Source organism: Polistes dominula, unplaced genomic scaffold, assembly GCF_049000335.1.
Source record: "Polistes dominula isolate Pdom_NZ unplaced genomic scaffold, Pdom_raw_medaka contig_11, whole genome shotgun sequence".
In the NCBI taxonomy this organism is placed as follows: Eukaryota; Metazoa; Arthropoda; class Insecta; order Hymenoptera; family Vespidae; genus Polistes; species Polistes dominula.
This window is the reverse complement of record NW_028301154.1, coordinates 927,341-943,171: the sequence shown is the minus strand read 5'-3', so window position 1 is coordinate 943,171 and position 15,831 is coordinate 927,341. Positions and strand designations below refer to the sequence as shown.

At 25.0% G+C, this 15,831-nt stretch overlaps 1 protein-coding gene across 1 annotated transcript in view; it reads left to right on the top strand.

Moving 5' to 3' along the window:
- The window catches only part of LOC107071528 (uncharacterized), a 39,986-nt gene that overhangs the window by 674 nt on the left and 23,481 nt on the right, over positions 1-15,831 (top strand). The window contains exons 2-4 of the mRNA XM_089178609.1: positions 115-278; positions 1,314-1,464; positions 5,924-6,014. Coding sequence (XP_089034735.1) covers positions 5,925-6,014 — 90 coding nt within the window. The 5' untranslated portion in view covers positions 115-278; positions 1,314-1,464; position 5,924. The remainder of the gene's footprint in view (positions 1-114; positions 279-1,313; positions 1,465-5,923; positions 6,015-15,831) is intronic.

Here is a 15,831-nt window from a genome sequence, read left to right as displayed (position 1 = left end):
AATCACGTACTACTTATTTAAAATATATTCTAAATATTTTACATAAATTTATTTAATGAATATGTATAATAATTTTATGTTTTACATGTATTTTTTTTTAAATTTCTATTACAGGTAGACGTCAGTGCACCTGTAGGCATATTTCCCATTTGTTTTTCGCAGACGGCTGGTTATTTACACAAAGTTTAAAGGCACAGTGAATCTTCTCATGGACTACTACAAGTGTGTTAGTAAATTTAAAAAAAATCGGAAGAAAATTGGAGGATTTAATCGATTAGGTAAAATCGATTAAAAGATTGATATTTTTCTCATATAATAATATCATAGAAATAAATGTTTCTTCTTTCTTTCTCTCTTTTTTTTTTTTTTTAAATAATTTTGTAAATATAGTCTTCAATCGAAGAGAAAAGAAATTGACATACTTCACACACATGAGCGAAATTTCTATTTTATCGTGAGGAGAAATGTCTTTGAAAATACAAGCTTTCGCGATAAATTTCACCTAAATTAATACCGATCGATTGCAACCCATTACACGCGTCAATTCTTTTTTTCACAATTTAATGAGAGAGCGAATAAATGCACGCAAAGACGAAGAGAAAACATTTGTTCTTCATCGATGTAATCGGAAGTGACTTTGTTAGTCGTTGAACATTCTCTCATTAAAGATTTATTTTTAAATTTATTTATTTCCAATACACGCGAATTTTAAACTACAACAAAAGAGAGAAAATTAACTAAAATTAATTAAAGATGAATTATTAACACATTCATGATCGTTGATGTGAATTCACGTTTTTTCAAGTTCTACTCTTAATTGCCACTGACGTGATTAACGTCATTTTACATTTTAAAAATTTAATAAAAATAAATTTATATATTATTTATTATATATTATATAAATTTGTATTATTTTATTATTATTTGTTTATTATTTTATTAGTATTTTATATATATATAAAATTTATATTTAAATATTTATAACAATTTTACATATATAATTTATATTTAACTATTTTAATATAATAATTAAATATTATATATTATATATTATTATATTAGTTAGTTATTATATTATTAGTTAGTATTATATGTAATATTAAATATAATATTTAAATATAATATTTAACTATATTATAGTTATATAATATATATTAATTATAATTTATTATATAGTTAAATATATTACCTATATAATATTCTTATTTAAATATACTATTTAACGAAAAAAGAAACGGAAAAATAATGTCGGCCGCGATTGTATTAAACGAATGCATTGTTCTAACAAGTATCTTCTTCTTCTTTTTTTTTAGGAATTTTATTGAAGAGGAAATCAAAAATGAAAGTTAAAGAAGAAGAAATAGATGAAATTAGACCAAAGTGGGATGGAAGATGATGTTTATCGTTAAACGAAAAAGAGGTGGAGAAAAGTCATGAAGATCAAAGTCGATGGCATTGGTAAAGGTAGGGATAAGACGGTGACGGGTGCTGAAGGTGGTTATGGTGGTGGTGGTCATAATGGTGGTGGTGGTGGTGTTTGTGATGGTGGTGGTTACCGGGCGAAAGGGAAAACGTCGGCACACATTGTCGACCTGATGCTTTTTTTTTCTCCCCCATTTTGCAGAGCGAGGATTTTTGACACAGTGAGTTGTTCGATCGACTTCCACTTGTCTACGAGCATTCGGTAACGACGAACGTTCGAACGTTTTGCGTTTATTACGAGCACGCGCACGCATATACACGTCCATATATATTTGTAAAAAAAAAAAAATAAAAAAACCAAAGAGAGATTGAAGATGATACATGTGGTTGTAAAGAAGACTTAATCTTTTTTTGTTTTTCATTTTTCATTTTGTTTCGTTTCTTTTCGTTTCTTTTTTTTTTTTCTAATTCAAATTTCCCGCGTTTTTCGGGAGTGTTAGTAAAATATTGCGCGCGAAATTTACAAATTTTCATTTCCTCCGAAGTGATACTCTTTACGAGTTTTGTTTTTTGTTTTTTTTTGGTATTCGTCATTAATTAGAACATATATTTGTATATTTGTGGGTTCTGTTTTTTTTCTTCTCTCTACGAGTAAATAGAAAAAATAATAGTAAACAAAAAAAATAAAAATAAAAAGAAAAAACAAATATTAGTGCAATCTGTTTGTAATATTGAAATGAAACATTGCATCGGACGGAAGTATTGAGAAGTTGCTAGGTGAGTTTATTTTGAAATAGTCTTATAGAGGTAAAACGTAAGATTAATTTCTCTTTTTTTTTGTTTGTATTTATTTATCATTGTTTATTTTTTTGGATTTTTGATATTTCCGGTAGTGAACTTTGAAGTTTCTACCGGAGTGAACGTAATCGAGAGAAATATTAAACGAACTGGTATGAAATTAACTGACCGTTCCTTGTCGACAATCTTTCAGACTACTTTCACGAACCACCAGATGTTCTCTTAGTATTTCTTTCTCTTTTTCTTTTCTTCTCTTACGTAAAACATAAGAAAAATATGTGAAATGATTTAAATTATCCTTCCTTTATATTCATATTAACATATTTCTTTTTCTATGTTGATACGTACAGTCATAAATACCGATTGAATTTCCAATGATACACCGTGTGTTACATAATCCTTTTAATCCGTTGTTTTAATGAATTACATTGAAGAATTTCATTTATCTTTCTAGTTCTAGGAAAGATTAAATCACATATTAATTTTTTATAGTTACATATAGTCTAACACATTACCTTCCGGCGTTATTTTAATAAAAACTTGTTTTGATACCAAGATAAATTAAAAATAAACAATTATATTTGAAATATATGCTCTTTTTAGATTTAGAAATTTAAACAGAACTTTTCATTATCAACATTTATAATTAATTAAAAATTATAATATAATACATATAATATAATAAATATTAATAATATCATTATAATTAATATTAAACATATAATAATTATAATATAATATAAATATAATATAAAAATTATACAATAATAAAACGCAAAGCACAAATATGTGAACACAGGATTTTCGTGAAGTTCAATGAAACTTACAAATATGTGTACACTGGATATAATGTTTTAAATTGATACAAAACTTAGTATCGTTTTCCCTTACTCGTTTATTTACTTGCTAACTTAGTTCGATAAATCGGATTCGAGCGTATAGTGTTCGTTACCGACATGCTCCATGGACAACTCGAAAAGAATTTACTTTCGATTCGCTTGCGATCTCGTTCGAGCGTGATTTTAGTTAAGTTAATCGAACTTTACTTAAAACAAATGGTCATTTTCTAAAAAGATTTCTAGAAGATTTTCATCTATATCCTTAAATAAAAGGATATATATATATATATACAAAATTGTTCATCTGTGTAAAAGAGATAAACTGCATTGTTTTTATTGTAATGTTCGATTTCTTTGTTTCCTCGTAATAACATATCTTTACGATAGAAAGTTGGCCGATATTATAACATGGTTCGTTTCGTTCTTTCGTTTAATATACCATTTTGCAAAGATCCAACATTCGTCCTTGGTATTTTTTGCTTCGGTGCATCCGCAATTGTCTTTTTAATAGTTTAAATTCACACGTTTTCTTATCTCGAACAATCTTATTATTCGTAATCGTCTTCTTCATATTTTCATTTGATTTTTCATACGCCTTGAAAATTTTCCATCTATATATATATAGTTGGAATAGTATACGCTAATTAATATTATATTATATTTATTTTTATTAATTATTTTATAAATATTATATTATTATATTTTATATATATGTAGGACGAACGCTTTCATGCCAAACTTATTATGCATTCCTGAGATACGTTGACTGATGAGCTCTGGATAGCTCAATTGGTTAAAGCGGAAGATAATCGGTTCGATTAACCCGGTAAGCGAAAAGATCCGTGGTTCGAGTCCCCGCGGTCAGCGATCCAATTTTTTTCACAAATCCCACATATATATAATTAATATTAATATTATATTAATTATTATATATAAATATTAATATATTATAAATAATTATAAAATATAATAATTATATAATATTATATAAATAATATAATAATTATATAATAAATAAGTATTATAAATAATATTAAATATAATAAATATATAAACAATATTAAATATAATTAATATTAAATAATTATAAAATATAGTAATTATATCATATATATAAATAATAAATAATTATATAATTATAAAATAATTAATATTAATAATATATAAATATTTGATATATAATAAATAGCTTATTTGTTATATATTTGTATTTGTGTGTATATTATATTATTATATGTATTATATTGCATTATATGTTGGTGTATATTGTAATATATATATAATATTAATATATATTATTATATTATATATAATTTATTTATATATTTGTTTCTTTTTTCTACTTTTCAAAATATACATAAAAATGTATACATATATAAATATATATTCTATTATCGTATTAGGAAAATAATTTTACCATTTAAAGGAAGAATAACACAACGTCACACGTGTAGGTTGAATCCTGAATGAAATGGATTCTTTCTTTCTCTTTCTATCACCTACTATAATATATATATGTAGAACGCGATCGAGCCTAACGGTGATTCGAGTACGGTGATTCGAGTACGGTCGTCGATCCTCTCGCGTGGTTGTGTGATCTTGATCTTCCTTTTCTTAACTCCTCGCGTGATCCGCGATTTGTATGCGATCTGCGAACGGGATAGGGAGTAACGAACTCGTCACGAATTTCATCAATTTCATCTCTACAAAATCAAAGATCTTTTTGTTTTCAAGGTAAACTTAATAAATTCATCATTTGTTTTTTTATCGATATCAATAGTTAAACTAATGTTAACACTATGCCGTCTTTAGATCTTAGATATGTTTCTTTTGTTCTTATTGTTTCCATAATTAGCTTGGAAATTTATGATTTTGAAAAAATTTAGAAGATGGTGACAATATTTATTGCTTTAATTAAATCCATGTTATCCAAAAATTGTTCTTACAAAATTCTTGGTTAATTAAGTACAATTTTATAGTTATTATGCTCCCCTAAACACTCAAATATTATTTTTTGGTTTTTTTCAATGGCACCATTGTGGTACCAAAACAGATAATTTTTGCATGACATCACCAGCGTAATGCTACCGGACGCTATAGTGTTAATAATAAATAGATAAATAATTAAGTAGATAAACTCAATAATATTACGTGTTGTTTCTCGATAACGAACTTACGTTACGTAAGATCGATTTCTAACTTGAATTGAAATACACTTCTCTTTCTCTCTCTTTCTCTTTCCTGAAACTTTCAATGAACTTTGAGCAATTTAACATTATCAAATATGACAATCTCAAACTTAAATGAAAGCTTTATGAACGTTCATATTTTCTTCTTCTTTTACTCGAATAATTTCCTTTTCAATTTTCTTATTCAAAGCACGAGTTTAAGAATCTAGTTTTCTATGTTATAAAGAAGTTTTCTAGGTGGTTCTTTTAGTGAGAGACCGAGTTCTAGGAGTAGTCTAACATAAGTAAGAGTAAAAGTAAATTTCAACGAACTGAACGAACGAACGAGCGAACGAACCTATGCCCGAGTTTCGTCTGCATGTGCATACATTAAATAAATAGTAATACGTATAAACCTCGTTCTGTTCTATTTAAAACATATTCTTCCTTTCTAATTTACCATAAATGTTTTTGATATTACATTCTTAAAATGTTTGGATGTTTGTTAGAACAATTATAAGATTGAAATGAAATGGAATGGAATAGAATGGAATGGAAAGTTATGGTAAATTACACGAGTGAAAGTGATGATGCAAAAGTTGTATACATGAAAAATAAATGAACATATTTTGAATAATAAAAAATTTATAATAATGTTAATATATATATATATATAAATAATTGTTTTATTTACAGAATGGAGCGGAGACTATCGTGGTGCACGATAGCGATATTATTTGTATTGCTATTCGTAACGAGCGAGGCTCTGCGTGGACAAACTTCCCAGGTAATAATTAATTCATAATCATTATTTTTTATTACTCTTATTAATTATAAACAAAAAAAAATATGTTTTAATACTTCTCAATGTAAAGTGTTCTAACACTATTATAAGTTACACTAACGAGTTGGGAATTATTATCTTAGAAGTTTTAACACTTTGACTGCTATGTTGGTCATTGGTGACCACCGGAGCGTATGAATTTTTTACAATTGTAAAAAAAACTAAATGAAAATTGAAAGTTAGTTTATTTGAATGTGACTGATATATAGAAGATACTTTGAAATTAACAGTGGCCTATTGAACAATTATTGGATTGGTAAGAAAGTCATTTCGGTTTTGTAGTGTGAAATATTATTTTCTTGCCAACCCAATAATATTATATATATATTAAAATACTCTTATATTATTTTATAATACAATAATAATAATATTATTATATTATATTTATAATTTATAAAATATATATTATTCATCGTTTCATTTCATTTCATTTCATTGAATGATTCCTCTTCATCTTTTGTCATATATAATATTTCAAAATAAATTTCATTTAATTGTCTTGTCGTTGTAATTATTATAATGAATTGTTTTGAAATCCTTATTTAATTTCATTCGTCATATTTAATCGTTTGTATTTTCTTAAGTATACATTTATATTTACTGTATAACTCATCTTCTATTCATTTCACCCAAAGTAGGTATCATCATTCTAATACATTTGAACAAACTGTGCTCGATCATAGACGCAAGCTTTCCCCTATGTCTGTTCAATCATAAAGGTTATTTAAACGAGTTCTACTATGAAAAAATTTTATACTCCTTTTAATCTCTCAATCAAACGTACGTTTTCAAACTACGTATAAAAAAACACCTTTGTGGAAAGTTTCTTTTTTGTTTCTTTAACCCTTTGACTATCGCTCCAAAATCATATGTTTTTTTTCCCAAATAGCTACGGCATTATTTTTATTATTCAAAGAATATAATGGTAAAATAATAATAAATTGATGTTAATATAAACAATTATAATTATTCAATAGGACACTTTTTATTTCAAAGTATCTTCTATATATCAGACTAGTGTGGTAGTTCTAGTGTTAATCAGGAATGTAAAAACAAAGTGAATAAATTAAATAGGAAAAAAAAGGAAAAGATAAAAATAAAAATAAAAATGAAAATCAATAAGTACTGGTAATTGTTGAATTGTGACGTAAAGTAGTCACGTAGAAGTGGTCAGACAAGAAGATACTTTTCTATTTTCTATGATACTCGTTCTAATCGTGTTATAAAACAACATAGGCGACAAGATATACGATACAACTTCCGTTTCGTTTAAACTAAGAATCATTTTCTTCCTCTGTTGTCTGTCTGTCATTAATTAAGCGCTTACGAGCGTCTTCAATTACGTGATTCCTTTCGAATAATACGAATTTGTTCGTTCCGCTGGGTCGACAGCCTTCATGGAAAAGAAAAAAAGAAAAAGAAAAAGAAAAGAAAAATATAAGAAAATTAACAATGTCTTATGTTTTTATCATCGTCTTATCCTTGACATAAAAATATGTCATTTGTATTAATTTGTTTTTATTGATACTTATTTTTAATTCCTTTTAAAAAGTAATTCTTCTTTATAATAGGTTATCACAAAAGTTTCTTACTTTTTAATAGTTGTACAGGTATTTTAAATACTTTTTATGTTGAATAATTTAAAGAGTATAGAAGGTAAATTATAATATATTTCAAGTATAAAACGTAAAATAAAGTAGAGTCGAGATATCTTTATATTAGGTTGTCACAAACAAAAGTTTCTTTCTTTTTTAGTAATTTTACATGCATAATATTTTTCATGTTGAATAATTTAATGTATAGTAGAAGGTAAAATAATATATTTCAAATATAAAATAAAATATATATTTAAATTATAATATTTATAGTATTTATAATATAAAAGTTAAAATATATATATATAAAGTATATAGAATCGATATTTTTTAGTAATTATTTTACTTTATATATTATATTTTTAGTAATATAAACTAAGTATAAATATGTTAGTTGAATATAATTATAGGAAACTTATGGTAGAAGTTTGCTAAATAGATAGAAGTACCTATATAATGTATATATATATATATATACATATATGTATTAGTAGAAAAAAAAAATGGAAAGAAATAAGGAGCTCGCAGGTTGGCACCCAGAGGACCACGCCTAGTCGTTAGCCAGTTGTTGCTGCTTGCAAACTATACATAACGGGTGACTATAAATATTCTTACTATATTTTAATCTTATCGTTGACAATGACCAGGATCTTGTTGTTATATTTACTCTCAATCCATATAATTATTTTCACATATATTTTGAAATGAAAACTTCTTTATAGAATCAGGGTGATTTAAAAAACCGTGAAAGGGAAGAACGTAAAAACCAATTAAATGAAAATGCATACTATCATTTTGATATAGTCCTGTTGTTTGTTTTTTTTTTTTAATTAAAATTAAAGAGCACTAAGAGATTAAGTAAGATTATCCGTTTTTAAGTTTCAACACACGAGGAGAGAACAAACATCGCGTGTTTCATTCAAACTCGAGGTCGAGAAAGGATAAGTAGAAGTAGAAGTAGAAGTAGTAGGATAAAAATCGAATAAGAACAAATAAAAGCTGCAGGCTAAATATTGACTTATTGACACACCAACTGTAAACGCAAACTCTTTGCTCATGCAAGTGAAATCGATTTAAACTATCTTTTTGCACTAGTAACAAAAGTCAACATTTTTCAGTTGAAAAATTCGAACATTGTTTTTCTTTTTTTTTTTTTTTTATTATTTTAATTAATGATCGCTTAATTATAACGAAGGTCGAATTGTTTTCTTTTTTTCTTTTTTTTCTTTCAACTCAAGAATCATTATCTAAATTACTCATCTTTTCCTTACTTTAAATGCAATTATTCTCTCGTACGTAAAGGTGCATCGTCAAAGTGATTCTTCGTTTCAATTTTGCGTAAGAACCAAGAAGTCGATAAAAATTCTTTGTTAGATTAATTTCTTTGATTAGATTCAAAGAGTATCTTTGGTTGGTGTTATAATATTGCATAAGAAATTGCGTGTGTCAGAGTTATTATTACGTAGACCTAGATTTACTACTAAGTTTCTTCTTCTTATTTCATTTAATTTATTAATTTATTGCAAAAGAAATAATCGTTGATGGTAGAAGAAGAGAAGAGAAAAAGAAAAAAAGAGATTGATCAAACGAATGAATATTGGATCAAATCATTTACATGATCTAGTTTACATCAACCTTCGAATAATTATATATTTTTTTTTCAACGTCTATTTGTCGCGATGTTACCTATTTGCACAATTAGTATTAAATAATGTTAATTACATTTGTCTCTCTCATTAATTTCATGCAATCGTTCTACATTGATTTATTCTTCTTTCTTTCTTGTTTTTTTTTTTAATGATATTTTTTTTGATTCAATAAACTGTTGCAATTTATCGATGATGTTTTATCTTTACATCATCTTTATTTGTTTTTTTTTTGTTAATGTTTAGAATGTTAAAAAAAAACTAAATGGAACTCGTGAAATACTACGTGATCTTTGTCTGATCTTTCTGTCTGACTTGTAACAGAGTACAAGGCCATTTTCATTCTTTCTTTTTCTCTCTCTCTCCTCTTTTTTTATTTGTCTATTATTTTTTTTTTTGCCATTTAAACGTTTGCGAATTACATTTGTAACATAAATATACATATAATTTATATTTTTGTAATATATATTTACATATATAATTAATATAATAATAAATATATTAATATATATGTATAATTTTTTGTATATAATAATTATTAATATTAATTATTTATATTAATATTATTATAAAAATAATATATATATATATATATATTTATTTATTATATTATTTATAATAATTATATAAAAATATATAATATATATAATATCAATTATATATATAATTTAATATATAATAATTATCAATGTTAATTATTTACATTTTATTTTCCAAGACTGCCGGGATTCGAACCCGCGATCCTTGGATACGAATTCGAGACTCTAGCACCGAGCCACGAACAGATCTTATGTTAATTATTTATATTAATATTTATATTAATATAATATTTTATTTATAATAATATTTTAATTGAAGACAACAAAGTAGACTATTGGTTCTCTTGGTTCATTAGTTCGATTGATGAGCCATTTCTCTTAAAAAAAAAAAATATCTACAATTTGAATGTTTTTATTTCGTGAAAGTTGGAACTCTCGTTTGAAAGATTTGTATGATAAATTAGTAAAAAGAAAACGAGTCCTGTACGAAACAACAACTTGTTTATTCTTACCAACGATCAAAATTTTCCTTTTTTTTTTATTTTTATTTTTTTTATTTTACTGTCTCTGTTTCTCTAGTTTTATTTTTACAACGTTGTCATAAAAAAGAAAGATTAGAAATAGTTTCGTAAGAAAGAGGCATCCGGTGCAAGGACTATTAAAGGTCTTCGTGTTTGAGTCCATCATTTAATCATCTATAACGAATAGAAAGTTTCTCTTTTTAAAATATTATTCTTTCATACGTCATTATTTATTTACTGTGTATTAATTAATTTCTATAGAACTTCTTAAGCAATAAAAATAGAATAAAATCAATATATCGATCAGTCGATCGATCGATTTATCCTTTTGATCTTTCTTTCCTTTTTTTTTTTTTTGTTACGTTACGTAACATTTTCAAAATTAATCACTCAACTAAAGCACAACGAAATAAATATAAGAAGGATACAGTTTGATTAACATTTTTTTAATCTTTTTTTTTTATTTTTGATTGAAAAATAATTTACAAGTAAAAAAAAAACAAAAATAAAATAAAATATAAACTAGTTTGTCCAAAATAAATTACTCAACTAAAGCACAACGAAAAAAAAAAATATAAGAAGGATACAGTTTGATTAACATTTTTTTAATCTTTTCTGATTTTATTTTTAGTTGAAGAATAATTTACAAGTAAAAAAACAAAATTAAAATACAAAGTAGTTCGTCCTTGCACCGAATAACTTGAATACAATCGAGGACGACAGGATTTCTTTACTCGATAATATCCTTTCGATAGTGATAAACTTGTCTGAAGTTATTCCTGACACTATCTTCAAACCTTCCCTTTCTTTTTTTTCTGTCAAAGTAGCAAAAAAAGAAAAAGCAAATCGTAATGGAGACCGCAATATCGAGCTGAACGAGAGATCGTGCTCTCGATATTACGAGAGACATTATGAGAAAGGTTAAAAGAGGTTTAAACGTTTAGATCGTCGCGTGGCCACAAACCATTTTAAAAACTTCGTGAGATTCTAAACAACACGCGCCATGTTTTAATTTTTAACACGTTTTTTTTCTGTCTTTTTTTTTTTTTTTTTCTTTTCTTTTGCTTTAACATCCAGATCGTTTTTTTATTTATTTCATCATCCGTTTTGATTTATTTTTTTTTTTAAATCATGTAACTTAAATCATGTTACCTTTTTTTTTATTCATTCAATTTTACTATCACATATATATATATGTAATACGTTGTAATGATGTATGAGGAAGTGAGTGGAAGGAAGAAGGATGGAATAAGAGAAGAGGCGCTTTCTCCGATGGAAAACCAGATTTAGATTGCACTTGTGCAAGGTGCAACATCTACATCTGCGGTTTTTACGCCTTCTTTTCTTTCTTATGCACTTAGATATTTACACTTGGCAACAACAACACGAACCATCATCTGTTTCTGTGATAAGAACGGAAATAAACATGGTTCTCATAAGTGTATTTGAAAAATAAACTATTAGGTCGTCTCAACAATTTCTTTTCTTATTTTTGATAATAAGTTGAATAATATGGTATGGGTGATATATTTTTGTTTATTTGTATTTTACGTGTTTTTTGTTAAAAAAATATCACACACACACACACACACACAATTCTACTATATTTTACCTTTTATAAACTTTAAATATATTAAATATTATATTTAATATATTTAATTATAAAAATTATATTATATAGAAATTATATATAAAAATATATTATATATAATAATATATAATAATAGTATATTTAATTATTATAAAAATAAATTAACTATTTTACATTTAAATATATATATATATATATATATTTTAGTTTATATATTTAATTATAAAATTTAATATATTTAATTATAAAAATAATATTACATAAAAATTAGAAAAATATATTTTATATAAATGTAATATATAAATTATATATATATATATATATATATTATATAATAAAATATATATTTAAATATATATTTTATTTTATATTTAAATATATATATATTTTACCTTCTATACTTAAAATTATTCAACATAAAATATATTATGCGTTTAAAATTACTAAAAAAAGAAAGAAAGAAAAACTCTTGAGACAAACTAATCAAATCGTCATTGAAACTCACGATTATGATTTATGATCTATTACATCTCATCTTAGATTGATACTTTGATGATACTTGTTTGATTTGCAATTGGAACTTTAGTTAGTATATTTCTTTGTAAATGTTAAAAAAAATTAAATATTTAGACCGCATAAAAATTGCAGTAAAGACGAATGCAACCGGTTAAAGTGTAATGCGTTCACTCAGTGTCCGGTAACATTCGAAGTTATCTATCATCTATGAGAGTAGTGCGTAACAACGGTGTCTGACACACAAGAACAAGCTAATTATCGGTTTCAACATTTATCCGTGATTTTACTTTATTTCTTAAACTCGAAAAGACGATTTTATGAAACGTGAAATCAAGATGATGAGATCGTTCTAAAGAATTTGAATTTTCGAAAGTTTTATGACTGCTATATCTCTTAATCTTATGATAACTACGAACACAGTTGCATAACAAATAAAGTAGAGAAATTCTTTTAACGATTCATAGAAAAATAGGAGGAGACACGTATTTATATTTTTGGTATAACCTTTCGAAATTATTAACGAATTTTTACGAATAATTAATTCCTATTCGTGTACGATCATTGGGATGATAGGAAAGTAGGAAGTGTGATTCGATACAGCAATACTTAATCGTATTCAGCAACTTTTATATTCCTTAAATTGCGATTTCATTTCTAATAAAATATTTAAGATATTAACAAAAGATTGATAATTTACATTTGATAATTATTTTCGTTAATTTAATAAATAATTCTTTATCTTATTATTTATTTTAATATTAATTAATATTATTATATTATTTTATATATATTATATTATTATATTATTTTATATATATTATATTATTATATTATATTATATTATATTATATTATATTAAATTATAGTATATATTTTATATATATAATAAAATTAAATAAAAATAATAATTAATTATAAAAATAATGTAAAATTTATAATAATAAGATATCAAATTAAAATGCATTCCTTTTTTAATATGAAGCCAATGTACTATATAGAACAATGCACAAATCATAGTATAATAATAGTAACAATAGAAATATACAAAGAACATAGGATACAAATGTATTGTAAAATTAAAAATAGAGACAGAGATAGGTTAGAATGTTTCTATTATTTCACGCACGGCATAGAATTTACAAGGCGCATCAACTCCTAGGAGCCATGGTCAGTTGCGATGTAATTCGTTCGTTACACTTTCATTTTCTCTATCCTTCGAAACGAGCATCGAATTTTAAAACGGTCGGTCACGAGAATATCGTCTTTGTTGAATCCTCGAACATTATTTCTCACGACTATTATTATTCCTCTTTTAAACGACAAGGTAATTTATATTTCATAACGAAGAGTATCTGTACGAAGCAAAAGATTTGCTTATTAAATTATTCAAATGCTACTTCATTTCGTTTGATTGTGTCTATTTGTCTATTAACTGATCCGATAGATCAAATGCTCTAAATGAGTTTATATTAAATGGAAAGTGAATTGGTAAACATTCGATTATATTAAGCTGGGCCAGGGTCGTTTATATTTTTTTAATGACAAAAAGAAGAAGAAGAAGAAGAAGAGGAAAAAAAAATAAAAATAAAATCGTGACGTTAAAATGACACGATCGATGCATGAAAACTTGTCCAAGCTACTGGAACGATACTGAAGAATAAATTACTGAAATTATCGATGACATTTTTTTCGATTGACATATTTTTTCTTTTTCTATTTTTATCAAGAACCTGTGTTAACACATTCGTGACCGGTATATTTTTTTCCTTTTTTTAATACTGAGTATCGGCAAAATAATGAATTATTTAAATCTATATTTAAATAATAAAATATAATATTGTATTAATATAATATAAATATAATAATATAATAAATATAATATAATTAAATATAAAATATAAATACAATAATATAATAAAATATAATTATTTAAATATTATATTGAAATAATTTAATATAAATTTAATATATAAAATTTATATTTATATATTTATATATTTAACCCTTTGCACTCGAAGTTATATATATTTTTCATTTTATATTATAATTAATATATTATATTATAATATAATTTTTTATATATATTTATATTATTATATATTATATATTTATATTATAAAATTTATTTTAATAAAACTTTTAAAAAAATTACAAATGACGTAAAAGAACTTGAAAAGACCGTCGTTGGATTGACCGTCAGTGATCGCAAATGTGTGTTAATAAATAATTATATGATGAATTTAAACAAATTTTTGTACGTCACATCGAGCAATCTGAAAAGATCTAGAGAATCTTAATGGATGAATGGAAAGGTCATTGGAGAAAGCAAGATCTGCAAGATCTTTTTCTAAAATAAACTCGTACTACCGGATGGAATATCGTTTATCAAACAATCGTCAGATTTTCTTCCTGTAAGTAGTCAGCACTTTTTCTTTATTTCCTGTCACTATTTCTAAACAAGTTATTATTTTGTTGTTTTTATTTATCATTTTTTTTAATAACTTAAATAACTTATGTGAAAAACATGATACAACAGTTTATTATCATTTGTCCATTTAAAAAAAAAAATGATAAAGAGAAGGTTCGATATCTACATAGATGTTCACGGATCTTCGATCGACCTTTAACACTTACATAGTTAACTTCTACTTTCTATCCTGCTTCAGGCAATTTGTAAGTAACAAAGAAAACTAAAACAAGAAAAAGAGAAAGAGAGAGAGAGAGAGAGAATAAAAAAAAAAATTAAAATCCAGTTACAATTGGTATCAGAAATAATTCGTGAGACACGTCGTTGATTCGTTTAAAAGAGCAGAAAATCATAGAAAATCATTTGAAGCTAACGTAAGAAATAATTCAATATGATCGAGAATCCTAAATGTGAACGGTAAGATCATTTTGGAAAGTTTCTTCTTGTTGTTCATATGGTAGAAGGTATGTTGGTTGGGTCACGAAGGTGCACTCCTCGTGAAAGGATTTGGTGGTACCTTAAGAATGTTCACTTAAACCACGCCCTTCTCATACGAGGCGTAAGCCAGTTATACATTTTTTTTTTTTTTAGGTCGATCTTCTCTACTTTGATAAATGCTTTCTCAATTCTTTCGTAATACGATTTTAATTATTGGGTTGGCAAGAAAGTCATTTCGATTATCTCTAGTGTGAAATAAAACTCAATTGTTTTTATACTAAAAAAAATTAATTTTAAATTAAATAATTAAATGTTATTAACACATTCGTGATTGCTAATTAGAATTCACGTCTTTTCAAGTTCTATTCTTAGTTGCCGTTGACATGATTCACGTCATTTTGTATTTTCCAAGTTTTATAAAAATAAATTTTTATATAAATATATAAA